Here is a 27,513-nt window from a genome sequence, read left to right as displayed (position 1 = left end):
GCCGCGAGGCGGCGGCGTCGCGGCCTAGGACGCCGAGGACCAGGCCGAAGCCGGGGACTAAATTTTGACGCTGCCTCGCGGCCGAGGCAGCGCCGGAGGCCCCGGCCGCGAGGCGGCGGCGGCGCGGCCTAGGACGCCGAGGACCAGGCCGAAGCCGGGGGCTAAATTTTGACGCTGCCTCGCGGCCGAGGCAGCGCCGGCGGCCCCGGCCGCGAGGCGGCGGCGTCGCGGCCTAGGACGCCGAGGACCCGGCCGAAGCCGGGGGCTAAATTATGACGCTGCCGCGCGCGGTGCCGGCGGATCCGGCCGCGAGGCGGCGGCGTCGCGGCCTAGGACGCCGAGGACCAGGCCGAAGCCGGGGACTAAATTTTGACGCCGCCTCGCGGCCGAGGCAGCGCCGGCGGCCCCGGCCGCGAGGCGGCGGCGTCGCGGCCTAGGACGCCGAGGACCCGGCCGAAGCCGGGGGCTAAATTATGACGCTGCCGCGCGCGGTGCCGGCAGATCCGGCCGCGAGGCGGCGGCGTCGCGGCCTAGAACGCCGGGGGCCCGGCCGACGCCGGGGGCTAAAGTCTGACGCTGCCGCGCGGGCAGAGGCAGCGCCGGCGGATCCGGCAGCAAAGCGGCGGCGGCGCAGCCTGGGACGCCCAGTACCAAGCAGAAGCCGGGGAGCGGGGGTGCCCGGCGACTAGGCCCAGACCGGGGCCTAACATTTGTACAGCCGCCCGAGGGGGAGAAGGTAGGAGATGGTGTCCTACCTGATCCTCGGCGCGCTCCAGAGTGCAGGCTGAGACTCTGCACATACTCCTGTGTGCTCCGCTCGCAGAAGGGATGGCTGCGGGCACCAGGGAAACGGCTGAAGAAGGCAGGGAGGTGGACCTGGTGGGGGATAGAAACCCCTAAAAACGTAGCAGCGCTGCGGGCCCCATCCAGATCGAGACGCGCTGTGGTCCAGTCCCTATTTGCCTAGCCCCTTGCGCCCTTTGGGGTGATACCGCAGAGCGGATAGGGGTGCCCAGGAAGATTCTGCCCCGCACGAACACACCAGGGATTGGTACCGCGGGAATGGACGGGGACGAGGGCCCGAAGACTCAAACCTCTGCGACCCTAGGGAGTGGTACCCACCGGGCTGCGAGAGCTGAGGAAGATAAGTACGATACCTGCAGAAACAGAAAAGTACCACAGATGAGAGCGACGAGCGTCGCCGAGAAAAAATGAAAAAAAAAAAATACGCAAAAAATCAAGTGGCTGAAGGGGGCCCAGTCGGCCCACATCAGCCTCCTACGACACTAAGCAAAAAACTGATTGAGCCCGCCTCCGGCTCAGGGGTTATACTGCTGGGGAGGAGCTAACTTTTTCTGTTTACTTAGTGTCAGCCTCCTAGTGACAGCAGCATAACCCATGGTCCTGTGTCCCCCAATGAAACGATAGAGAAAGTGCGCCGGCCCGAGATGGGGGCGGAGATCTTCTGAAGAAACGAGTCGGAGGACGAGAGCTGAACTCTATCCTGTAACCGTGAGACAGAATGTCTCTCATCCATCGGTCTTGGACATGTGGCCACCAGGCGTCGCAAAAGCGGGAGAGCCTGCCACCGACCGAGGATGCGGTTCGGGGAGGCCGAAAGTCATGAGGAGGCCGCCTTGGAGGCAGTGCCTCCGGCGTTTTTTTTGGGGGCGTGACTTAGACCGCCAGGCATAGGAGTTCCTCTGGCCCTTCTCTGGCCTGTTGGACGAGGAGGATTGGGACTTGGCTGAGGGCCGAAAGGACCGAAACCTCGGTTGTATTTTCCGTTGCTGAGGTCTCTTCGGTTTGGACTGGGGTAAGGACGAGTCCTTTCCCTTGGATTCCTTAATAATTTCATCCAATCGTTCGCCAAACAATCGGTCGCCAGAAAACGGCAAACCGGTTAAGAACTTCTTGGAAGCAGAGTCTGCCTTCCATTCGCGTAGCCACATGGCCCTGCGGACTGCCACCGAATTAGCGGATGCTACCGCTGTACGGCTAGCAGAGTCCAGGACGGCGTTCATGGCGTAGGACGAAAAAGCCGACGCCTGAGAAGTCAAAGACGCAACTTGCGGAGCAGAGGTACGTGTGACCGCATTAATCTCAGACAGACAAGCTGAGATAGCTTGGAGTGCCCACACGGCTGCAAAGGCCGGAGCAAAAGACGCTCCCGTGGCCTCATAGATGGATTTCACCAGGAGCTCTATCTGCCTGTCAGTGGCATCCTTGAGCGATGAGCCATCTGCAACTGATACTACAGATCTAGCCGCCAATCTAGAGACTGGAGGATCCACCTTGGGACATTGCGCCCAACCCTTAACTACGTCAGAGGGGAAGGGGTAACGTGTGTCATTAAGGCGCTTAGTAAAGTGCTTGTCCGGAAATGCTCTGTGCTTCTGGACAGCATCTCTGAAGTTAGAGTGATCGAAAAACGCACTCCGTGTACGTTTGTGAAACCTAAACTGGTGTTTCCCCTGCTGCGAAGCAGACTCCTCTATAGGTGGAGGTGGGGGAGAAAGATCTAGCACCTGGTTGATGGACGATATAAGATCATTTACTAAGGCGTCCCCCTCAGGTGTATCAAGATTGAGGGCAACGTCAGGGTCAGAGCCCTGAGCTGCGACGTCCGCCTCGTCCTCCAGAGAGTCCTCAAGCTGAGACCCCGAGCAGCGTGAGGAAGTCGGGGAAGATTCCCAGCGAGCCCGCTTAGCCGGTCTGGGACTGTGGTCCGTGCAGGAGTCCTCCACGTGAGACCTAGGGGCCACCCCGGGAGCACGCTGCGGCGCAGACCGAGAGGGGCCTGGAGGCGATGATCCAACAGGGCCCGGGGCCTGTGTAAGGACCGGTCTGGACTGCAAGGCTTCTAGTAGCTTGGCAGACCATTTGTCCATAGACTGAGCCATGGATTGTGAAAGCAACTCAGAGAGTTTCTCAGCAAAAACTGCAAACTCTGTCCCTGCCGCCTGGACAGTGGAAGCAGGAGGGTCTACATGAGCCGAGGGGTCCACTAGTGACCGAGGCTCCGGCTGAGCAAGTGCAACAGGGGTCGAGCATTGCTCACAGTGAGGGTAGGTGGAACCCGCAGGTAACATAGCCCCACAAGAGGTACAGGTCGCAAAATAACCCTTTGCCTTAGCGCCCTTGCTCCTTGTGGACGACATGCTGTTGTCTCCTAGGAGAGTGATCACTGAGGGTATATAGCCAAAAGTAAACAACCCGGCCGAACAGAGAAAATATATACAAATATATATGTATATATATACACTCCGGCACCCTAGGGGGACCAGCACCGGGTGACCGGTGTGGCTTACCGACCGCCCAAAGCGGAGAGTGTGTCCACCAGATTCCCTGCCTTAGGTCTCCCAGAGCTGCAGAGCTCGTTCCTGAAAATCCTCCACCGGCAGAATGTGTCTCATTGGGGAGGAGGGAGCCGTGGGCGGCGACTAGTAAAGTGCGGGAATCTGGGGCCCACAGTGATCAGTGAGGGGGGGGGAGGAAACCTAAAGTCTGCTCCAGCCCTCACTGCCGACGTCAGGTCGACCGTCCCGCCCTTACCCCTGACTGGCAGGCCCGGGGGCGGGAGTTATGGTACTAGGCCGCAATGAAGCCGGGGACTAAAGTTAATACCGCGGCCGACAAACAGGCTCGGTCGGCGCGGAAGTCCCGGTCTTCACAAACCAGCAGCTGCTGCAGCGTCTGTGAAACAAGCGCTCCATGCACAGTCCCCATGGGGACACAGAGTACCTTTAGATGCAGGGCCCTGTCCCTGAGGATACATAGACGCCTGTCCGGCAGATTCCCACAGGGGCTGCGGAGGGAGCCCGGGGTCCCAGTGAATGGATGACCGGTCAGGATCCCACTTCTCCCAGAGCCTCTAAGGGATGGTGAAGGAAAACGGCATGTGGCTCCAGCCTCTGTACCCGCAATGGGTACCTCAACCTTAACAGCACCGCCGACGTAGTGGGGTGAGAAGGGAGCATGCCGGGGGCCCTGTGGGGGCCCCCTTTTCTTCCAACCGATAAAATCAGCAGCTGCTGCTGACTAAAATGGGAAAGCATGAGTGGATGTGTGCCTCCTTCCACACAAAGCATAAAACTGAGGAGCCCGTGTTCCACGGGAGGGTGTATAGGCAGAGGGGAGGGGTTACACTTTTTCAGTGTAATACTTTGTGTGGCCTCCGGAGGCAGAAGCTATACACCCAATTGTCTGGGTCTCCCAATGGAGCGACAAAGAAAAACGGGTTTAAAAACCGCGCTAGGAAACCACGAGCAAGGATGTAAATGAATATTTTTCTTTTATTTAGATAATTCCAACGCGTTTCGGAGACCCATCTGTCTCCTTCCTCAGGGAAAAAAAGTCTTTTTTTCCCTGAGGAAGGAGACAGATGGGTCTCCGAAACGCGTTGGAATTATCTAAATAAAAGAAAAATATTCATTTACATCCTTGCTCGTGGTTTCCTAGCGCGGTTTTTAAACCCGTTTTTCCTCCAGTCTACACTTTGATATCCTTTGCTCAGACACGGGGCCGCAGCTGAACCACTAAAGCACTCATCCACGTTCTCTAAGGGGTTGTGACTGGCACAACCCAGCCAGGTGAGTGTGTTTTAACCCTTTTTCTCTCTGCCCTGTAAATCGGGTAAGACCCTATTGCGCCTTTTCTCTCCTACTACAGCTAAACAAACGTATATGATATTACATAATATATATTATACAATGTCTGGAAGATGCTACACAGCTTGTATGTGACATGTCAAGGATAAACTTTTATAAATTTGGGAAATAAAAGAAAAAAAAAAAAAAAGTTTATTATCCCTATGCTGGACTATGGTACTTTTAGAAAGAGAAATATGGCACGCCACATACAAACTATTAAGGTGCAGGCTGGGAGTGCAGAATGATGAGCCATGTCAGTAGACATTATGCGGTGTCTGCACTCCCAGCCTGCACCTTCACAGCTTGTATGTGACCGGGCGAAGAGTGTGAAGGAAGAAGGGAATTTTGTTTACTTACCGTAAATTCCTTTTCTTCTAGCTCCAATTGGGAGACCCAGACAATTGGGTGTATAGCTATGCCTCCGGAGGCCACACAAAGTATTACACTAAAAGTGTAAAGCCCCTCCCCTTCAGCCTATACACCCCCCGTGCTGCCACGGGCTCATCAGTTTTGGTGCAAAAGCCCGAAGGTGGAAAAAATTATAAACTGGTTTAAAGTAAATTCAATCCGAAGGAATATCGGAGAACTGAAACCATTTAACATGAACAACATGTGTATACAAAAACAGGGGCGGGTGCTGGGTCTCCCAATTGGAGCTAGAAGAAAAGGAATTTACGGTAAGTAAACAAAATTCCCTTCTTCTTTGTCGCTCCTTATTGGGAGACCCAGACAATTGGGACGTCCAAAAGCAGTCCCTGGGTGGGTAAATAATACCTCATAATAGAGCCGTAACGGCTCCGTCCTACAGGTGGGCAACTGCCGCCTGAAGGACTCGCCTACCTAGGCTGGCATCTGCCGAAGCATAGGTATGCACCTGATAGTGTTTCGTGAAAGTGTGCAGGCTTGACCAGGTAGCTGCCTGACACACCTGCTGAGCCGTAGCCTGGTGTCGCAAGGCCCAGGACGCTCCCACGGCCCTGGTAGAATGGGCCTTCAGTCCTGAGGGAACCGGAAGCCCCGAGGAACGGTAAGCTTCGAGAATTGGTTCCTTGATCCACCGAGCCAGGGTTGACTTGGAAGCTTGTGTCCCTTTACGCTGGCCAGCGACAAGGACAAAGAGTGCATCCGAGCGGCGCAGGGGCGCCGTACGAGAAATGTAGAGTCTGAGTGCTCTCACCAGATCTAACAAGTGCAAATCCTTTTCACATTGGTGAACTGGATGAGGACAAAACGAGGGTAAGGAGATGTCCCTAGCCTGTCTCATAGTGGCAATGACCTCTTGAGATAATCCTGAAGACGCTAGGATCCAGGACTCAATGGCCACACAGTCAGGTTGAGGGCCGCAGAATTCAGATGGAAAAACGGCCCTTGAGACAGCAAATCTGGTCGGTCTGGCAGTGCCCACGGTTGGCCGACAGTGAGATGCCACAGATCCGGGTACCACGACCTCCTCGGCCAGTCTGGAGCGACGAGGATGACGCGGCGGCAGTCGGCCCTGATCTTGCGTAACACTCTGGGCAACAGTGCCAGAGGAGGAAAGACATAAGGAAGCCGAAACTGCGACCAATCCTGAACTAAGGCGTCTGCCGCCAGAGCTCTGTGATCTTGAGATCAAGCCATGAATGTTGGGACCTTGTTGTTGTGCCGTGACGCCATTAGGTCGACGTCCGGCATCTCCCAGCGGCAACAGATCTCCTGAAACACGTCCGGGTGAAGGGACCATTCCCCTGCGTCCATGCCCTGGCGACTGAGAAAGTCTGCTTCCCAGTTTTCTACGCCCGGGATGTGAACTGCGGATATGGTGGATGCTGTGGCTTCCACCCACAGCAGAATCCGCCGGACTTCCTGGAAGGCTTGCCGACTGCGTGTCCCACCTTGGTGGTTGATGTAAGCCACCGCTGTGGAGTTGTCCGACTGAATTCGGATCTGCTTGCCTTCCAGCCACTGCTGGAACGCTTTTAGGGCAAGATACACTGCCCTGATCTCCAGAACATTGATCTGAAGTGAGGACTCTTGCTGAGTCCACGTACCCTGAGCCCTGTGGTGGAGAAAAACCGCTCCCCACCCTGACAGACTCGCGTCCGTCGTGACCACCGCCCAGGATGGGGGTAGGAAGGATTTCCCCTTCGATAATGAGGTGGGAAGAAGCCACCACCGAAGGGAAGCTTTGGTTGCCTGAGAGAGGGAGACGTTCCTGTCTAGGGACGTCGGCATCCTGTCCCACTTGCGTAGGATGTCCCATTGAAGTGGACGCAGGTGAAACTGCGCGAAAGGGACTGCTTCCATTGCTGCCACCATCTTCCCCAGGAAGTGCATGAGGCGCCTCAAGGGGTGTGACCGACCTTGAAGGAGAGATTGTACCCCTGTCTGTAGTGAACGCTGTTTGTCCAGCGGAAGCTTCACTATCGCTGGAAGAGTATGAAACTCCATGCCAAGATATGTCAGCGATTGGACCGGTGTCAGATTTGACTTTGGAAAATTGATGATCCACCCGAAACTCTGGAGAATCTCCAGAGTAACGTCGAGGCTGTGTTGGCATGTCTCTTGAGAGGGTGCCTTGACCAGCAGATCGTCTAAGTAAGGTATCACTGAGTGACCCTGAGAGTGGAGGACCGCAACTACTGTAGCCATGACCTTGGTGAAAACCCTTGGGGCTGTCGCCAGGCCGAACGGCAGTGCTGCGAACTGAAGGTGTTCGTCTCCTATGGCGAAGCGCAAGAAGCGCTGATGCTCTGGAGCAATTGGTACATGGAGATAAGCATCCTTGATATCGATCGATGCTAGGAAATCTCCTTGGGACATTGAGGCGATGACGGAGCGGAGGGATTCCATCCGGAACCGCCTGGTCCTTACGTGTTTGTTGAGCAGTTTTAGGTCCAAAACAGGACGGAAGGACCCGTCCTTCTTTGGAACCACAAACAGGTTGGAGTAGAAACCGTGACGCTGTTACTGAAGAGGAACCGGGACCACCACTTCTGCCTTCAGAATGCCCACCGCCTGCAGAAGAGCCTCGGCTCGCTCGGGAGGCGGAGATGTTCTGAAGAATCGAGTCGGAGGACGAGAGCTGAACTCTATCCTGTAACCGTGAGACAAAATGTCTCTCACCCAACGGTCTTTTACTTGTGGCAGCCAGGTGTCGCAAAAGCGGGAGAGCCTGCCACCGACCGAGGATGCGGTGTGAGGAGGCCGTAAGTCATGAGGAAGCCGCCTTAGTAGCGGCACCTCCGGCGGTCTTTTTAGGGCGTGATTTAGACCGCCATGCGTCGGCGTTCCTCTGATCCTTCTGCGGCCTTTTGGACGAGGAGAATTGGGACCTGCCCGCACTCCGAAAGGACCGAAACCTCGACTGTCCCCTCCTCTGTTGGGGTGTTTTTGGTTTGGCCTGGGGTAAGGATGTTTCCTTTCCCTTGGATCGTTTGATGATTTCATCCAATCTCTCACCAAACAAACGGTCGCCAGAAAATGGCAATCCAGTTAAGCACTTTTTGGAAGCCGAATCTGTCTTCCATTCCCGCAGCCACAAGGCCCTGCGTATTGCCACCGAATTGTCGGCTGCAACCGCCGTACGGCTCGCAGAGTCCAGGACAGCATTAATAGCGTAGGACGCAAATGCCGACGTTTGAGAGGTTATGGACGCCACCTGCGGCGCAGACGTACGTGTGAGTGCGTCAATTTGCGCCTGACCAGCTGAGATAGCTTGGAGTGCCCATACGGCTGCGAATGCTGGAGCAAAAGACGCGCCGATAGCTTCATAGATGGATTTCAACCAGAGCTCCATCTGTCTGTCAGTGGCATCCTATAAGCGCGGTCGGCGCGGAAGTCCCCGGCGCACTAACAGTCCCAGCCGCGCCGCAGTGATAACCATGGCAGCGGCGGTCAGCGCGGCAGTCCCCCTACACGAACACACTCAGCGACGCTGAAGTGTGTAATGGCACAAACGCAGTCAGCGCTGCTGTCCCCGGTGCACTAGCACACCCAGCAATGCTGGAGTGTTGCTGTGCGCGGTCCCCACGGGGACACAGAGTACCTCAAAGTAGCAGGGCCATGTCCCTGAACGATACCCGGCTCCTATCCAGCATGGTCCTCAGGAGCTGTGGATGGAGCACGGTCTCCTGTGCCTGGAGACCGAAAGGATCCCACTTCACCCAGAGCCCTAATTGAGGGATGGGGAAGGAAAGCAGCATGTGGGCTCCAGCCTCCGTACCCGCAATGGGTACCTCAACCTTAACAACACCGCCGACAAGAGTGGGGTGAGAAGGGAGCATGCTGGGGGCCCTAGTATGGGCCCTCTTTTCTTCCATCCGACAGTCAGCAGCTGCTGCTGACTAAGCTGTGGAGCTATGCGTGGATGTCTGCCTCCTTCGCACAAAGCATAAAAACTGATGAGCCCGTGGCAGCACGGGGGGTGTATAGGCTGAAGGGGAGGGGCTTTACACTTTTAGTGTAATACTTTGTGTGGCCTCCGGAGGCAGAAGCTATACACCCAATTGTCTGGGTCTCCCAATAAGGAGCGACAAAGAAAGCCATGAATGTCCCATACAACTTGTGAATAAGCAGATAGCAGTGGATGTTGGGAAGGCAGAGCAGAAAGTAAAAACGCAATTCCAACATGGTCTTGAGGGTTATCTTTACAGTGTTCAGTACTTGGTATTGCTGGATAATTATCTTATCAGGTCACTTTTAAACAAACAGGTTTTTTTATGTTTTACAAGTTTTAAAAAAAACTCATCATTGTAAAAGAAATTCTGGATTAATGACTAGTAATTCTTTTTTTTTGTTTTATTTTTTTATTTTATTTTTAGTTTTCCATTGATGAAGGTGTATGAGGGATTCTTTAGTTAGGGGGTGGGGGACTTCTACACTTAAAGGGAATCTGTCACCAGGTTTTTGCCACCTAATCTGAGAGCAGCATAATTTAGGTGCAGAGATCCTGATTCCAGTGATGTGTCACTTACTGGGCCGCTTAGTGTAGTTTTGATGAAATCACTGTTTAATCAGCAGTCTATTATCATTACAGGACTACTTGTTGTGCAGGTAGTCCAGCATAGTCTTGAACTCTGTATAAGGGCTCTTTTCCATCTGTGATTAAATAATCACCGCAATACTCGCCCAGTAAAGTGGAGTGAGTGTCATGCGTATGATGTGCGTTTTTGTTCTCACCTAGCATCTGTATGACATGTGAGTGCTAGGCAAGTCTGTAGATTAACACCAAAGATCCGTGTGACATGCGTATGCCTTCTGTATGACATGCGTATGCCATCCGTAGTGCGATTTATTTTTTTTTCTCGCTCCCATAGGCTTCCATGGGGGTGCGAGAGCTGAGACTCGGTGCAAATGGCAGCATGCTGAGATTGCACCGAGAGCACGATTCGTGTGGAGTAAAAACGGGACAGAGGAAACGGTCTCATTGATTAACACGGATGTGAGTGCAATCCGATTTTTTTATCGGATCACACTCGTACCAGGAAATCACGACTGGAAAAGAGCCCTAACTGCTAGATCTGAAGAAGAGAAAAACATTGATTCTATCAAAACGACAGCAGACAGCTCAGTAAGTGACACATTGCTGGAATCAGGGTCTCTGTCTCTACATTATGCTGCTCTCAGATGGGAGAGCAAAAACCTGCTGACAGATTCCCTTTAAGGATTTTTTTTTCAGTCCACCTAGGGACGGTGATTGTTTGGGTTCCCTGTTTTACCAGCTGGGAACAAAGTACCAATACCAAGGATGCATTTATAACAATAGTAATGTTCCGGCTGCAGCAGGCGGTCCGCTCTGACCTTATAGGTGACCGGACAGGAGCCCCTCTATAGTGAATACTGCAGAGGCCTGTGGCAGGCTCCATATGTATAAAAGATCACAATTTTGGGGATATTGTTTTGTGATGGTCCAGGATTCTGTAGAACAAAATATGATTTGGTTTTTTTTACCAATATTTTTTCTTCTTTTTTTTTTTTAAAGAAGTGTTTAAAATAAAACTCCTTTTGTAGTTATTTGCATCCATGACTGTAATTATTAAAATCCTCGACCTCCCAAGGAGTAAATGAATCTGCTGTAAGCGGCAGGCGCTGGCTGTACGACACAGCCGGCACCGGACCGGTATGTAGCGGCCTACTCCGTACCATGTACCTGTCCTCGCCATTTTTTTTTTTTTTTCGTTTTTCTTTTGGGTGGATGGGGCTGTGTGAGAGTGTTTTTTTTTTTGCGCCCTGACCCCATCATTTTTAATCATCCCATTTTGGGGTAGATACAATGCGTCGATCACCTCTTATTACATTTATTTTTCCTCGCTGTTGCAGCAGTTGATAAACCTAAATTCTGGCATTTTTAGTTATTTTATGTCATTGTTTACCAATCGAGTTAATCATTTTACATTTTGATATGTTGGACTTTTAGGGATGTCGCAGCGTGTAAAGCGGGATCAGATGGGATGGGGCCAGTGATTGGAGCGTGACGTTACCCGCACCTTCCAGATGTCTGCGGTGATGTTCCAGCATCACGTCCCTCCGGTAGAAGAGCTTATTGCAGACCTCGCAGGCGAACTTCTTCTCCCCGTGCTTCTTCTTGTGCTTGGACAGGTTGCTGTTGGTGGAGAAGAATCGGTAGCACATCTCGCACTGGAACGACTTGTCGTCTGTGAAAGCAGAGAAGACGCATGTCACGTGAAATGGGCGCCTTGTGTCCCCAGATCTGGGGGGGGGGGGGGGGGGGGGGAGGGAGAAGCGGCGGTAAATCGTTGGCATCAAAATCAGCAGGGTGCAGGAATCAGAATATCAGGGTGCAGGAATCATCAGAATATCAGGGTGCAGGAATCATCAGAATATCAGGATGCAGGAATCATCAGAATATCAGGATGCAGGAATCATCAGAATATCAGGGTGCAGGAATCATCAGAATATCAGGGTGCAGGAATCATCAGAATATCAGGGTGCAGGAATCATCAGAATATCAGGGTGCAGGAATCATCAGAATATCAGAGTGCAGGAATCATCAGAATATCAGGGTGCAGGAATCATCAGAATATCAGGGTGCAGGAATCATCAGAATATCAGGGTGCAGGAATCATCAGAAGATCAGGGTGCAGGAATCATCAGAAGATCAGGGTGCAGGAATCATCAGAAGATCAGGGTGCAGGAATCATCAGAATATCAGAGTGCAGGAATCATCAGAATATCAGAGTGCAGGAATCATCAGAATATCAGGGTGCAGGAATCATCAGAATATCAGAGTGCAGGAATCATCAGAATATCAGGGTGCAGGAATCATCAGAATATCAGAGTGCAGGAATCATCAGAATATCAGAGTGCAGGAATCATCAGAATATCAGGATGCAGGAATCATCAGAATATCAGGGTGCAGGAATCATCAGAATATCAGGGTGCAGGAATGGCTGGATTGCAATACCTGCAATCCAACATCTTCTGGATAAGGGGCCATTTTTTTGTAATGATCTACAGCCCTCTAAAAAGGGGTACTTGGGGAGAAAAAAAAAAAAAAATGTCCGCTTCCACCAGCTCCGCATCTGTCCAGGTGTCTGGTATCGTAATTCAGCTCCTTTATTGGCAATGACAGGTGCGGAGCTGGGGGATTGGGTTCTTTTTAGGATGGAAGCAGCCATGATTTTCTGATCTCTCAAGTAAGATGGTCGCACGATAAGGACCCTCACCGGACGCCGCTCTTACCTGTTCTGCAGTTGTGGAACTCCAGGAAAGCCTCCACCCTGAACGCCTTCTCACAAGTGGCGCAGCGATGTCTGTAATCCTCGTCCACCTGGAAATAACAAAACCGGAATATAAAGGAGTTATAATGGGCAGCTGCGCCATACAATGCCTCCTCCCCACCCTGGAGGTCCATAGGCGGCTGCTCCATACAATGCCTCCTTCCCCCCTGGAGGTCCATAGGCGGCTGCTCCATACGACGCCTCCTCCCCACCCTGGAGGTCCATAGACGGCTGCTCCATACAATGCCTCCTCCCCACCCTGGAGGTCCATAGGCGGCTGCTCCATACGACGCCTCCACCCCACCCTGGAGGTCCATAGGCGGCTGCTCCATACGACGCCTCCTCCCCACCCTGGAGGTCCATAGACGGCTGCTCCATATGACGCCTCCTCCCCACCCTGGAGGTCCAGAGGCGGCTGCTCCATATGACGCCTCCTCCCCACCCTGGAGGTCCATAGGCAACTGCTCCATATGACGCCTCCTCCCCACCCTGGAGGTCCATAGGCGGCTGCTCCATACGACGCCTCCTCCCCACCCTGGAGGTCCATAGACGGCTGCTCCATATGACGCCTCCTCCCCACCCTGGAGGTCCATAGGCAGCTGCTCCATACTATGCCTCCTCCCCACCCTGGAGGTTCATAGGCAACTGCTCCATACGACGCCTCCTCCCCACCCTGGAGGTCCATAGGCGGCTGCTCCATATGACGCCTCCTCCCCACCCTGGAGGTCCATAGGCGGCTGCTCCATACTATGCCTCCTCCCCACCCTGGAGGTCCATAGGCAACTGCTCCATACGACGCCTCCTCCCCACCCTGGAGGTCCATAGGCGGCTGCTCCATATGACGCCTCCTCCCCACCCTGGAGGTCCATAGGCAGCTGCTCCATACTATGCCTCCTCCCCACCCTGGAGGTCCATAGGCAGCTGCTCCATACGATGCCTTCTCCCCACCCTGGAGGTCCATAGACGGCTGCTCCATATGACGCCCCCTCCCCACCCTGGAGGTCCATAGGCAGCTGCTCCATACGACGCCTTCTCCCCACCCTGGGAGGTCCATAGGCAGCTGCTCCATACGATGCCTTCTCCCCACCCTGGAGGTCCATAGGCAGCTGCTCCATACGATGCCCCCTCCCCACCCTGGAGGTCCATAGGCAGCTGCTCCATACGATGCCTTCTCCCCACCCTGGAGGTCCATAGGCAGCTGCTCCATACGATGCCTCCTCCCCACCCTGGAGGTCCATAGGCAGCTGCTCCATACAATGCCTCCCCCCCACCCTGGAGGTCCATAGGCAGCTGCTCCATACGATGCCTCCTCCCCACCCTGGAGGTCCATAGGCAGCTGCTCCATATGACGCCTCCTCCCCACCCTGGAGGTCCATAGGCAGCTGCTCCATACGATGCCTCCTCCCCACCCTGGAGGTCCATAGGCAGCTGCTCCATATGACGCCTCCTCCCCACCCTGGAGGTCCATAGGCAGCTGCTCCATACAATGCCTTCTCCCCACCCTGGAGGTCCATAGATGACAAAATGAGGGGCAACGGCTCGACAGTAGGGGGTCCCAGCAGTCAGGAGCTCGAGACCTATCTTGTGTCTAGATAGCAGTTTTAAAAGGTGGTACTCCCAAAGTAAACATTGAGAATTAAGTCAAAATATCTGACAGATGAAGGTCCCAGAAATGGAGACTAACCAGTGTCCGCTGCCCCACTCAGTAAGGTGGTCACCAGCAGAGGTGGTTGGGCCTTAGCTCGGATCTGTCCATTCACGTCTATGTCAGGCAAGGACACAGTGCCATGCAAAAAGATGGCAATCTAATATTTAGAATAGACCCCCCCCCCCAATAAAAAAAAAAAAAATTAAAAAAAAAAAAATCACCTGCTTGCGGTGTCCATCTCTCACCTCGTTCTGGCTGTGCTTGTACGACACGTGCTGCTTCAGACTTTCCTTACGGCTGAAAAGTTTCAAGCACTCCTCACATTTAAAGAGCTTGTCCCCTAGAGAAAAAAAAAAAAGCACAAAAGAGCTCAGAAACATCACACCAAGATCAATCACTGTACTGCGGATTAAAAGTGTGCACTACCATGCTCGGGTGCTCAGTACTGGTAACTAGTGATGAGCGGGCACTACCATGCTCGGGTGCTCAGTACTGGTAACTAGTGATGAGTGAGCACTACCATGCTCGGGTGCTCAGTACTGGTAACTAGTGATGAGCTGGCACTACCATGCTCGGGTGCTCAGTACTGGTAACTAGTGATGAGCGGGCACTACCATGCTCGGGTGCTCGGTACTGGTAACTAGTGATGAGCGGGCACTACCATGCTCGGGTGCTCGGTACTGGTAACTAGTGATGAGCGGGCCTACCATGCTCAGGTGCTCAGTACTGGTAACTAGTGATGAGCGGCCACTACCATGCTCAGGTGCTCAGTACTCGTAACTAGTGATGAGCGGGCACTACCATGCTCGGGTGCTCGGTACTGGTAACTAGTGATGAGCGGTCACAACCATGCTCGGTACTGGTAACTAGTTATGAGCGGGCACTACCATGCTCGGGTGCTCAGTACTCGTAATTAGTGATGAGCGGTCACTACCATGCTCGGGTGCTCAGTACTCGTAACTAGTGATGAGCGGGCACTACCATGCTCAGGTGCTCAGTACTCGTAACTAGTGATGAGCGGGCACTACCATGCTCGGGTGCTCGGTACTGGTAACTAGTGATGAGTGGGCACTACCATGCTCAGTACTCGTAACTAGTGATGAGCGGGCACTACCATGCTCGGGTGCTCAGTACTGGTAACTAGTGATGAGCGGCCACTACCATGCTCGGGTGCTCAGTACTCGTAACTAGTGATGAGTGGGCACTACCATGCTCGGGTGCTCAGTACTCGTAACTAGTGATGAGCAGGCACTACCATGCTCGGGAGCTCAGTACTCGTAACTAGTGATGAGTGGGCACTCATGAGCATGGTAGTGCCCGCTCATCACTAGTTACGAGTACTGAGCACCCGAGCATGGTAGTGCCCGCTCATCACTAGTTACAAGTACTGAGCACCCGAGCATGGTAGTGCCCGCTCATCACTAGTTACAAGTACTGAGCATCCGGACATGGTAGAGTATAGTTATCATGATTGGAGCTCGCCAGATGCTGGCTGTATAACACAGCCCGGCACCGTACTGTAAGCAGCGGCTTCAGCTCCTGATACAGTAAGGCTAGGTTCGCACACTGCGTCTTTTTGACGCTGCGTTTTTGGTGCGTTTTGCATCTCTGCGTTTTGCTGCGTTTTTCCAATGCATTGCATGGGGGGGAAAAACGTAGAAAAACGCAGGAAAGAACTGACATGTCCATTTTTTTTTTTTTTAACTCAAAAACGCAGGTAAAAAAACCAGATGTGTGCGGACAGCAAAAATGAAAACTCATAGACTTTGCTGGGGAAGCAAAGTCCTGCAGTTTTGAGGCCAAAAACGCACCCGAAAAACAAGCAAAAACGCCGCGAAAAACGCACTGTGCGCACATAGCCTAATTGTGTGGTTGATGTCACCAAGGGGTTACATAAAAGTCTTTAGCTTTCTCCTCTTACCGTGAGATCGGACATGTCGGCTCAGGTTGCTGCTGTTCCGGAACACCTTGCTACATATATTGCACTGGAAGACGCGCTTGTGATCCCCGAGCTGACGGACAAACTTCCTCCTCATCCCGTGCCGCGATCCGGACAGCAGCCTCTTCACATTATTGTTTCCCTGGTGGAAAGCGAATCTGCGCCGAAAAGAAAACCGGCACGTCACGACCAATCCGCACAACTACTGAGGCCGGAGAACCGCGACATGTCCATGTTTATGGAACTGAAATGTCCATGTGTCCAAAATGCTGGCTGACCCCCTCCCCATAGGGAAACACTGGGGATAATAATAGCCTGCAATCTTACCATCAAACTCAAACTGCACTCCAAATATTAACCCCTTTAGGACCAACCCAAATTTATTTTCTTTGCTACAAGGGTTCGTCCTCCCCCTTTTGTAGAACCCTGATGAGGATAGGGGGGAGGTTAATTAAAAGGTTGGGATCTGACTCTAATTGTTGGTTAATGGTTTGGGTACGAGGTGGAGCAGCCTCCAAGGCAATACGATTCTGTGTGAGAACCACTATGGGTGATGGGATGTATGGAGTGGCTGATAACAGGGGACAACAGACTGCAGTCGCCGCTTACTTGGAGACGGGCGGTAAGTTGCTGGTGTTGGTGGTCGGGAGTTTACCCAACATCAGCTCCATGAACTTGTCGTCGGAGTCGTGCGGCAGAGGAACGTCGTCGGGAGGGATCTCGGTGATAATTTCAGCCACGTGATCCGGAGGGAAGACCGGACTGTACAGGATGGGGTGATGCACTGCAACAAAAACACACGGGACTTACAGTTTTACTATTTTTTTTGCCACTTTACTACGGCGATGAGAAAATTTGGAGATATGGCAAGTGGAGGGTAAGGCCATGTGCCCACGGGAGATCGTACCTCCGGACTTTTCGGCAGGTATTTCCACTGGTTAACGCAGCAACTGTACACGGAAACCGCGCGGAACTCCAGCGGAAACCGCGCGGAACTCCAGCGGAAACCGCGCGGAACTCCAGCGGAAACCGCGCGGAACTCCAGCGGAAACCGCGCGGAACTCCAGCGGAAACCGCGCGGAACTCCAGCGGAAACCGCGCGGAACTCCAGCGGAAACCGCGCGGAACTCCAGCGGAAACCGCGCGGAACTCCAGCGGAAACCGCGCGGAACTCCAGCGGAAACCGCGCGGAACTCCAGCGGAAACCGCGCGGAACTCCAGCGGAAACCGCGCGGAACTCCAGCGGAAACCGCGCGGAACTCCAGCGGAAGTTCCGCCCTGTATCTCCACAGTGCAGAGGCAGGAATTCCGCAGATAATTCCACATAAATAATGGACATGCAGTTACGTGCGGCTGCGGGAAATCCACAGCATATATACAGCACTCCCCAAATCCCATAGGATGACATGGGGAGCGTCTGTACTTGCGTAAACCCGCGGATTTATCTGGAAAGAAGGGAATTTTGTTACTTACCGTAAATTCCTTTTCTTCTAGCTCCAATTGGGAGACCCAGACGATTGGGTGTATAGCTACTGCCTCCGGAGGCCACACAAAGCATTACACTAAAAAGTGTAAGGCCCCTCCCCTTCTGGCTATACACCCCCCGTGGGATCACGGGCTGATCAGTTTTAGTGCAAAAGCAAGAAGGAGGAAAGCCAATAACTGGTTAAACAAATTCAATCCGAAGGAACATCGGAGAACTGAAACCATTCAACATGAACAACATGTGTACCCGAACAAACCAAAAATCCCGAAGGAAACAGGGCGGGTGCTGGGTCTCCCAATTGGAGCTAGAAGAAAAGGAATTTACGGTAAGTAACAAAATTCCCTTCTTCGGCGCTCCATTGGGAGACCCAGACGATTGGGACGTCCAAAAGCAGTCCCTGGGTGGGTAAATGAATACCTCAAGTTTGGACTGTAAAAACAGCCCTTTCCTACATGGAGGCAACCTCCGCCTGCAGGACTCATCTACTTAGGCTGGCATCCGCCTAAGCGTAGGCATGCACCTGAAAATGCTTGGTGAAGGTGTGCAGACTCGACCAGGTAGCCGCCTGGCACACCTGCTGAGCCGTAGCCTGGTGCCGTAATGCCCAGGACGCACCCACGGCTCTGGTAGAATGGGCCTTCAGCCCTGATGGAACCGGAAGCCCAGTAGAACGGTAGGCTTCAAGGATTGGTTCCTTGATCCATCGAGCCAGGGTGGATTTTGCAGCCTGCGATCCCTTGCGCTGACCAGTGACAAGGACAAAGAGTGCATCCGAGCGGCGCAGGGGCGCCGTGCGGGAATGTAGATTCTGGGTGCTCTACACCAGATCCAACAATGCAAAGCCATTACATATCGATGAAATGGATAAAAAGAAGGTAAGGAGATATCCTGATTGTGATAAAAAGGGGATACCACCTTAGGGAGAAACTCTGGGATCGGGCGCAGCACTACCTTATCTTGGTGAACACCAGGAAGGGAGCTTTGGATGACCGCGCTGCTAGTTCGGACACTCTCCGAAGAGACGTGACCGCTACCAGAAAGGCCACTTTCTGTGAAAGTCGAGAAAGTGAAACATCCCTCAGAGGCTCGAAGGGCGGCTCCTGGAGAGCAATTAATACCCTGTTCAGATCCCATGGGTCTAACGGCCTCTTGTACGGAGGGACAATGTGATAACCCCCCTGCAGGAACGTGCGTACCTGAGGAAGTCGTACTAGGCGCTTCTGAAAGAATACCGACAGCGCTGCGACTTGTCCTTTAAGGGAGCCGAGCGACAAACCTTTTCCCAATCCAGATGCAGGAAGGGAGGAAAAAGGAGACAATGCAAATGGCCAGGGAGACACTCCCTAAGCAGAGCACCAAGATAAGAATAACTTCCACGTCTTGTGGTAGATCTTGGCAGACGTCGGCTTCCTAGCCCGTCTCATGGTGGCAATGACGTCTTGAGATAATCCTGAAGACGCTAGGATCTCGGACTCGATGGCCACACAGTCAGGTTCAGGGCCGTAGAATTCAGTGGAAAAAACGGCCCTTGGGACAGTAAGTCTGGCCGGTCTGAGAGTGCCCACGGTTGGCAGACCGTGAGATGCCACAGATCCGGGAACCACGACCCCCTCGGCCAGTCTGGGACGACGAGGATGGCGCGGCGGCAAGCGGAGCTGAGCTTGCGTAGCACTCTGGGCAACAGTGCCAGAGGTGGAAACACATAGGGTAGCTGGAACTGCGACCAATCCTGAACTAGGGCGCCTGCCGCCAGAGCTCTTTGCTCGTGAGACCGCGCCATGAAAATCGGGACCTTGTTGTTGTGCCGAGACGCCATTAGGTCGACGTCCGGCATCCCCCAGCGGCTACAGATTTCCTGACACCATTCTGGGTGCAGAGGCCATTCCCCTGCGTCCATGCCCTGGCGACTGAGGAAGTCTGCTTCCCAATTTTCTACGCCCGGGATGTGAACTGCGGATATGGTGGATGCTCTGTCTCCCACCCACATCAGAATCCGCCGGATTGCCTGGTAGGCTTGGCGATGCGTGTTCCGCCTTGGTGGGTGATGTATGCCACCGCTGTGGAATTGTCCGACTGAATTCGGATCTGTTTTCCTTCCAGCCACTGCTGGAAGGCTTGCAGGGCAAGATACACTGCCCAGATTTCCAGAACATTGATCTGAAGGATGGACTCCTCTGAAGAGAGTCCTTGACCGTCTGAGAAGGGAGACGTTCCTGTCTAGGGACGTCGACTCCCCAACCCATTGGCAAAGCCTGTCCCATTGAAGTGGACGCAGATGAAACTGCGCGAAAGTGACTGCCTCTGCATGAGGCATCTTAAGGGGTGTGACTGGCCTTGAAGGAGAGACTGCACCCCCGTCTGTAGTGAACGCTGCTTGTCCAGCGGAAGCTTCACTATCGCTGAGGGAGTGTGAAACTCCATGCCCAGATATGTCAGCGATTGGGTCGGTGCCCGATTTAACCTTGAAAAGTTGATGATCCACCCGAAACTCTGGAGAGTCTCCAGCGCCACGTTCAGGCTGTGTTGGCATGCCTCGAGAGGGTGCCTTGACAAGTGGATCGTCCCAGTAAGAATCACAGAGTGACCCTGAGAGTGCAGGACTGCTCCCACTGCTGCCCTGAACTTGGTGAAAACCCGTAGGGCTGTCGCTAGACCGAAGGGCAGGGCTACGAACTGAAGATGCTCGTCTTCAATAACGAAACGTAGCAAACGCTGGTGCTCTGGAGCAATCGGCACGAGGAGATAAGCATCCTGATGTCTATTGATGCTAGGAAATCTCCTTGAGACATTGAGGCAATGACGGAGCGGAGGGTTACATCCGGAACCGCCTGGCCTACACGTGCTTGGTGAGCAGTTTTAGGTCCAGAACGGAACGGAAAGAGCCACCCTTTTTTGGCACCCCAATCAGATTGGAGGAAAAAACCGTGTCTTGTTCCTGAAGAGGAACAGGGATTACCACTCCTTCTGCCTGCAGAAGAGCATCGGCTCGGTGGGGGGGGGGGGAAGTTCTGAAGAATCGAGCCGGAGGACGAGAACAGAGCTCTATCCTGTACACGTGAGACACAATGTCTCTCACCCACCGGTCTGTGACCTGTGGCAGCTAAATGTCGCCAAGCGGGAGAGTCTGCCACCAACCGCGGATGCGGAGAGAGAGAGCTGAAAGTCATGAGGAGACCGCCTTGGTAGCGGTTCCTCCGGCTGCCTGCCTTGGGCGTGATTGAGCCCGGCCGGAATCTGAGCCCCTCTGAGCCTTTTGAGCCCTTTTGGACGAGGACAATTGGGACCTGCCCGAGCCTGGGAAGGACCGAAACCTCGACTGTCCCTCCAGGACAGCATTAATAGGGTAAGTCGCAATGCAGACATTGCGAGGTTAAGGACACCACCTGCGGCACAGATGTACATGTGCTCAAGACCAGCTGCGCAAGACCAGCTGAAATAGCTTAGAGTGCCCATACGGCTGCGAATGCCGGAGCAACCGACACGCCGATAGCCTCATAGACAGATTTCAACCAGAGGTCCATCTGTCTGTCAATGGCATCTTTAAGTGAAGTCCCATCTCCACTGCAACTATGGATCTAGCCGCAAGCCTGGAGATTGGGGGATCCACCTTTGGACCCTGGGTCCAGCGCCTGACCACGTCAGGGGGAAGGGATAACGTGTATCCTTAATACGTTTGGAGAAAACGCTTATCTGGTAAGCGTGTTGTTTCTGAACTGCTTCTCTGAAGTCAGCGTGGCCAGAAAAGTACTCAATATACGCATGAGATACTGAAAAAGGATTTCTCCTGCTGTGAAGCTGACTCCTCCACTGGGGGAGCTGAGGGAGAAATATCCAACCTTCCATTGATGGACGCTATAAGATCATTCACTATGGCGTCACCATCCGGTGTATCCGGATTGAGAGCGGTGTCAGGATCAAAGCCCTGATCAGCTACGTCTGCCTCATCATACAGAGAGTCCTCCTGCTGGGACCTTGACCAGTGATGAAGCCGAGCGCCGCCCCCAGCGAGCTCGCTTAGGCTATCTGGGACTGCCGTCCGTGTCAGAGCCTTCACCCTGGAATGCCTGGGACCCCCCCGGAGCACTGATTACGTTCCAAATGAGGGTGGCCAGGGAGCATTAATCAAGATTGCCCATGGCCTGTCTGGACTGCAAAGTCTCTATCCCATGACAATCTATCAGCCGAAACTGCAACTCCGTCCCTGTCCCTGGACAGGGTTCACAGGTGGTTCCTTTGGCCACCTCTAGTAGAGACCCCGGCTGACCAAGTGCTACAGGGGAGCATTGCACACAATGGGGGTCAGTGGAACCTGCCGGTGGAACAGTATCACATGCAGGAAAAGCAGCATAGAAAGCCTGTGTTGCTTTTTTGCTGCTGTATTCTAGCCATCTATGCAATGTATAGCATACAAGCATAAACACTTCAGCACATGCAATACAAGCAGCATAGAAAGCCTGTGCCTTGGCACCCAAGCTTTTTTGCTGCTGTTGTCCAGCCATCTAGGAGAATATAGCCCAGAGTAGCAACCGTACAGTGCAATGTATAGCATACAAGCATATATACAAATGAACACTTCAGCACATGCAGTACAAGCAGCCTATAAAGCCTGTGCCTTGGCACCCATGCTTTTTTGCTGCTGTATTCTAACCATCTATGCAATGTATAGCATACAAGCATAAACACTTCAGCACATGCAATACAAGCAGCATAGAAAGCCTGTGCCTTGGCACCCATGCTTTTTTGCTGCTGTTGTCCAGCCCTCTAGGAGAATATAGCCAAGAATAGCAACCGTACAGTGCAATGTATAGCATACAAGCATAAGTACAAATGAACACTTCAGCACATGCAATACAAGCAGCATAGAAAGCCTGTGCCTTGGCACCCTTGCTTTTTTGCTGCTGTAGACCAGCCATTCTAGGAGAATATAGCCAAGAGTAGCGACCGTACAGTGCTATGTATAGCATACAAGCATAAGTACAAATGAACACTTCAGCACATGCAATACAAGCAGCCTATAAAGCCTGTGCCTTGGCACCCATGCTTTTTTGCTGCAGTTGTCCAGCCCTCTAGGAGAATATAGCCAAGAGTAGCGACCGTACAGTGCAATGTATAGCATACAAGCATAAGTACAAATGAACACTTCAGCACATGCAATACAAGCAGCCTAGAAAACCTGTGCCTTAGCACCCTTGCTTTTTTGCTGCTGTTATCTCGCCATCTAGGAGGGCATATAGCCAAAAATAGCGACCTACAGTGCAGTGTATAGCATACAAGCATAAAACACAAATGGACACTTCGGTATTTAGTGGGGTCAGCACTTCAGGTGCTGCTTACCGCCCGCCTATAACGCGGGTGTGTGGTCGCCAGAGCCCTGTGACTGGTTGCCCAGAGCATGTCTCCGTTCCCCAGCTCGGACTGCGTGCAGGAATGGCTGCCGGCGTCCTGTGAAGAGGGGCGGGCCGTGGGCGTGCCCCAGACAAGAGCGGGAAACTGGCGTCCCACTGTGTCCAGTGAAGGGGGCTGGAGAATGCAAAGCAGACTCCAGCTCTCGGCGCTGACTGTCTGTACAGCGTCCCGCCTCTCCCCTGACTGGCAGGGCTGGAGGCGGGAACGAAACGAAAACTAGGCCGCAAAGCCGGGGACTCGAGTAATAAGCGCGGCCGTCCATGTGCACGGCCAGCGCGGAAGTCCCCGGCGCACCACAAGTCCCAGCCGCGCCACAATGTAAAAAACACCCAGCAGCGGCCGGCGCGGCAGTTCCCAATACATAAAGTCACTCAGCAAAGCTGTAGTGAATAATAGCACGAGCGCTCCGCGCTGTTGCCCCCGGCGCACTAACACTCCCAGCAATGCTGGTGTGTGTGTGCGCGCTTGCCCGGGGACACAGAGTACCTTAATGTAGCAGGGCCTGTCCCTGACGATACTCAGCTCCATATCCAGCAGGTTCTCTGGGTCTGTGGATGGAGCCCGGTCTCAGAGCCTGGAGACCTGTAAGATCCCACTTCACCCAGAGCCCTGAGGGGGGATGGGGAAGGAAAACAGCATGTGGGCTCCAGCCTCCGTACCCGCAATGGGTACCTCAACCTTAACAAACACCCGACAAAAGTGGGGTGAGAAGGGAGCATGCTGGGGGCCCCATATGGGCCCACTTTTCTTCCAACCGACATAGTCAGCAGCTGCTGCTGACTAAAAACAGTGGAGCTATGCGTGGATGTCTGACCTCCTTCGCACAAAGCTTGAAAACTGGTGAGCCAGTGATCCCACTGGGGGTGTATAGCCAGAAGGGGAGGGGCCTTACACTTTTTAGTGTAATGCTTTGTGTGGCCTCCGGAGGCAGTAGCTATACACCCAATCGTCTGGGTCTCCCAATGGAGCGCCGAAGAAATCAAGAAAATCCGCGGGTGGTCCGCAGTTAGTTTCTCTGGTGAGCACATGGCCTAAAGGGGAAGCTGATAAATTCCCACTTTGAGTCTGAAAATTCTCACCATTGTCAAGATCTCAGTTTGCTTTAAGTGAATTGGAACATCTGTATTTAGATTATAGACCACCTAGATTATGAGCCCCAATGGGGACATTGTTGTCATTGTACATAAAGCTCTGTGGAATTAACAGCGCTATATAAATAAATAATTATTATTTACATCCAGACCTGATCCTTCTCAGAGCTGAGGGTTTGTTACAAAAGTTAAAAGGGTCCTTCCTAAAAATGCTAGTTACCTTCCCCCCACACATACACAGGATAGGGAATAACTCGCTGGGACCACCAACAATCCGAACATGGCAGCTCTGCAGTTGTCCTGATTGAGGTCAGATGCGCATGCGCGACCTCCGCTCCACTCATTGTCTACGGAACTGAACAACAGAAGCATAGGTGTAGACACGCAGCACTTTAGTACCTGGTGCGAGGCTGCAGACGGCTGGGGAACAAAGGGGAACGCCTGACTGTCGCCGGAACTTCAGCGGTGCTCGCTCGTGTGAACAGGGAGATACATCGGGGATTTGCAGTCTTGTCCTAATTGGGGTTCAGATGCGCATGCTCAACCTGCGCTCCATTCATTGTCTGTGGGATTAGCAGAAATAGCCAAGTGCTGCACTCAACAGTTCCGTAGACAATCTAGTAGAAAGAGGAAAAAAGCTGCACCCACCGTAAAAGTAAAAAAAAATTATATTATATTATTATATATATATATATATATATATTATATATATATATATATATATATATATATATATTTGAAAATGGTGCATAAAATCACGGAGGTTCGGGGACAGGCGCTGGAACCCAAAAGGATGGCGGCTGTTTCATGCTAATACGCTTCTACGGATCCGGCACCGGACTTCCATGATTTTTATGCACCATCTTCAATAACGTCTGGATGTTTTGTTTTTTTACTTTTTTTCCCTCTTTCTACTAGATTGTCTACAGAACTGCTGAGTGCAGCGCTTGGCTATTTCTGCTAAGCCCATAGACAATGAATGGAGTGCAGGTCGAGCATGCGCATCTGAGCCTCAATCAGGATAGGACTGTTTGGATTGTTGGGGGATCCAGCGGTGGTACCACCCAACAATGATCAAGTTATTTCTATCCATTCATTGTCTATGGGATTGGCAGGAATAGCCGATCTCTACACTCAGCAGTTCCGTAGACAATGAACGGAGCGGAGGTTGAGCATGCGCATCTGACCCTCAATTATGTCAGGACTGCAAAGCCCTGATGTTTGCATTATTGGGGGACCCAGCGGTGGGACCCCCAACAATAATCAAGTTATTACTATCCATTCATTGTCTATGGGATTGGCATAAATAGCCGATCTCTGCACTCAGCAGTTCCGTAGACAATGAAAGGAGCGGAGGTCAAGCATGTGCATCTGACCCTCAATCAGGACAGGACTGCAAAGCCACCTTGTTGGGACTGTTGGTGGTCCATGTGGGGAGACCCCCAAAAATGATCAAGTTACTTCTATCCAAGATAGAAAAACCCTCATTCGGCTCGGTCAATGGAAAATAAAAAAAATAAACGTTATGACTCTTGGAAGGCGGGGAGGAAAGAAAACGGAATAAATACATATTCTGTGTCTTTAAGAGGTTAAGAACAGCAGAGGGCTTTCATTGCCTGGACTAGATACAATTGTAACAAACTCTCAGCTGTAAGAAGTAAACCAAAATGTATCCATTCACTGACAGCAAGCTGAGACTTAAAGGATAACTGAAATACAATGGAGACCCTCTTTAGACCGGAGCCTGTGGTGGCGCCCTCACCTGGCGGGCTGTCATCCTCCACAATCACTAAGGGAATGTCGCGCTTCATGGCTTTCGATTTGCGGCTCCTCTTCGGCTTTTTTTTCAGCTCCATCCTCACAGTAGGAGGATTGCACACCACGGGCTGCTCCACAGGGGCCGGTGCTGTACCCGCCTCCACGTATCCGGGGTCACAGGCTCCGGAGGGGGAGATTGCTTTTGTTTGCTCCAAGTGACTTAATAAATGCTCTGTAATAAGAAGTGACATCCCAGGGTGAGAGAAGTCACTGAGCCGCTTATACAAGGTACACGGAGGCATCATTTAACGTACACAGATACATTTCAGACAGACTTTTAACAGGCCGGGCTCAGCGTTTGTGAAACAGAGCTCCAAATTCTCTGCATTGACAGGGTTAAAAGAAAAAAAAAAATAAGCTGCCTGCAGCCACCACTAGAGGGAGCTCACTGCAGACTGTGTATACATTGCACTCAGTAATAACGGTATGCAGCCAGCTCCCTCTAGTGGTGGCTGGGATCATAACCCTGTATATAGCCAGCTCCCTCTAGTGGTGGCTGGGATCATAACCCTGTATGTAGTGAGCTCCCTCTAGTGGTGGCTGGGATCATAACCCTGTATGTAGTGAGCTCCCTCTAGTGGTGGCTGGGATCATAACCCTGTATGTAGTGAGCTCCCTCAAAGTGGTGGCTGGGATCATAACCCTGTATGTAGCCAGCTCCCTCTAGTGGTGGCTGGGACCATAACCCTGTATGTAGTGAGCTCCCTCAAAGTGGTGGCTGGGATCATAACCCTGTATGTAGCCAGCTCCCTCTAGTGGTGGCTGTGGGCATACCACTATACATAGTCAGCTCCCTTTAGTGGTATCTGTTGGCGTAACACTGTATGTAGCCAGCTCCTGAGCTCCCTCTAGTGGTGGCTGTGGGTAGAACACTGTATACAACCAGCTCCTGAGCTCCCTCTAGTGGTGGCTGGAGGCATAATACTGTACACAGCCAGCTCCTGAGCTCCCTCTAGTGGTGGATGGAGGCATAACACTGTATGTAGCCAGCTCCTGAGCTCCCTCTAGTGGTGGCTGGAGGCATAATACTGTACACAGCCAGCTCCTGAGCTCCCTCTAGTGGTGGCTGGAGGCATAATACTGTACACAGCCAGCTCCTGAGCTCCCTCTAGTGGTGGATGGAGGCATAACACTGTATGTAGCCAGCTCCTGAGCTCCCTCTAGTGGTGGCTGGAGGCATAATACTGTACACAGCCAGCTCCCGAGCTCCCTCTAGTGGTGGCTGTGGGTATAACACTGTATACAACCAGCTCCTGAGCTCCCTCTAGTGGTGGCTGGAGGCATAATACTGTACACAGCCAGCTCCTGAGCTCCCTCTAGTGGTGGCTGGAGGCATAATACTGTACACAGCCAGCTCCTGAGCTCCCTCTAGTGGTGGCTGGAGGCATAATACTGTACACAGCCAGCTCCTGAGCTCCCTCTAGTGGTGGCTGGAGGCATAACACTGTATGTAGCCAGCTTCAGAGTTGCCTCTGGTGGTGGATGAGAGAACAACACTATATGCAGCCAACTCCTTTTTAATTGTATAAATTCCCTATTCTCCCCCTCTGTGAGGTCTGGTTTGCCACAACAGTCAGTGACTGCAGGCTGTCATCGCCATCTTGATGCTCACAGGCTGCTCTTTATAGGACACTTATTGTTACCAAGTACTTCAATACACAAAAGTCTTACAATATATAGCAATCAGAGAATCACAAGTTCAAGACCCACTGGATCTCCTTAGCTTGCTCCACACACCCACGCTATGATATA

At 52.6% G+C, this 27,513-nt stretch overlaps 1 protein-coding gene across 1 annotated transcript in view; it reads right to left on the bottom strand.

Moving 5' to 3' along the window:
• Window positions 1-27,513, bottom strand: part of PRDM15 (PR/SET domain 15) — a 178,289-nt gene that overhangs the window by 135,625 nt on the left and 15,151 nt on the right. The window contains exons 8-13 of the mRNA XM_075333299.1: window positions 25,706-25,933; window positions 16,570-16,744; window positions 15,943-16,118; window positions 14,267-14,361; window positions 12,336-12,423; window positions 11,120-11,287 (exon numbers count right to left, since the gene is read on the bottom strand). Coding sequence (XP_075189414.1) covers window positions 11,120-11,287; window positions 12,336-12,423; window positions 14,267-14,361; window positions 15,943-16,118; window positions 16,570-16,744; window positions 25,706-25,933 — 930 coding nt within the window. The remainder of the gene's footprint in view (window positions 1-11,119; window positions 11,288-12,335; window positions 12,424-14,266; window positions 14,362-15,942; window positions 16,119-16,569; window positions 16,745-25,705; window positions 25,934-27,513) is intronic.

The sequence above is a fragment of the Anomaloglossus baeobatrachus genome, chromosome 2 (assembly GCF_048569485.1).
Source record: "Anomaloglossus baeobatrachus isolate aAnoBae1 chromosome 2, aAnoBae1.hap1, whole genome shotgun sequence".
NCBI classification, from domain to species: Eukaryota; Metazoa; Chordata; class Amphibia; order Anura; family Aromobatidae; genus Anomaloglossus; species Anomaloglossus baeobatrachus.
Note: the sequence above shows the minus strand (reverse complement) of the source record. Positions and strands in the feature narration are given on the sequence as shown.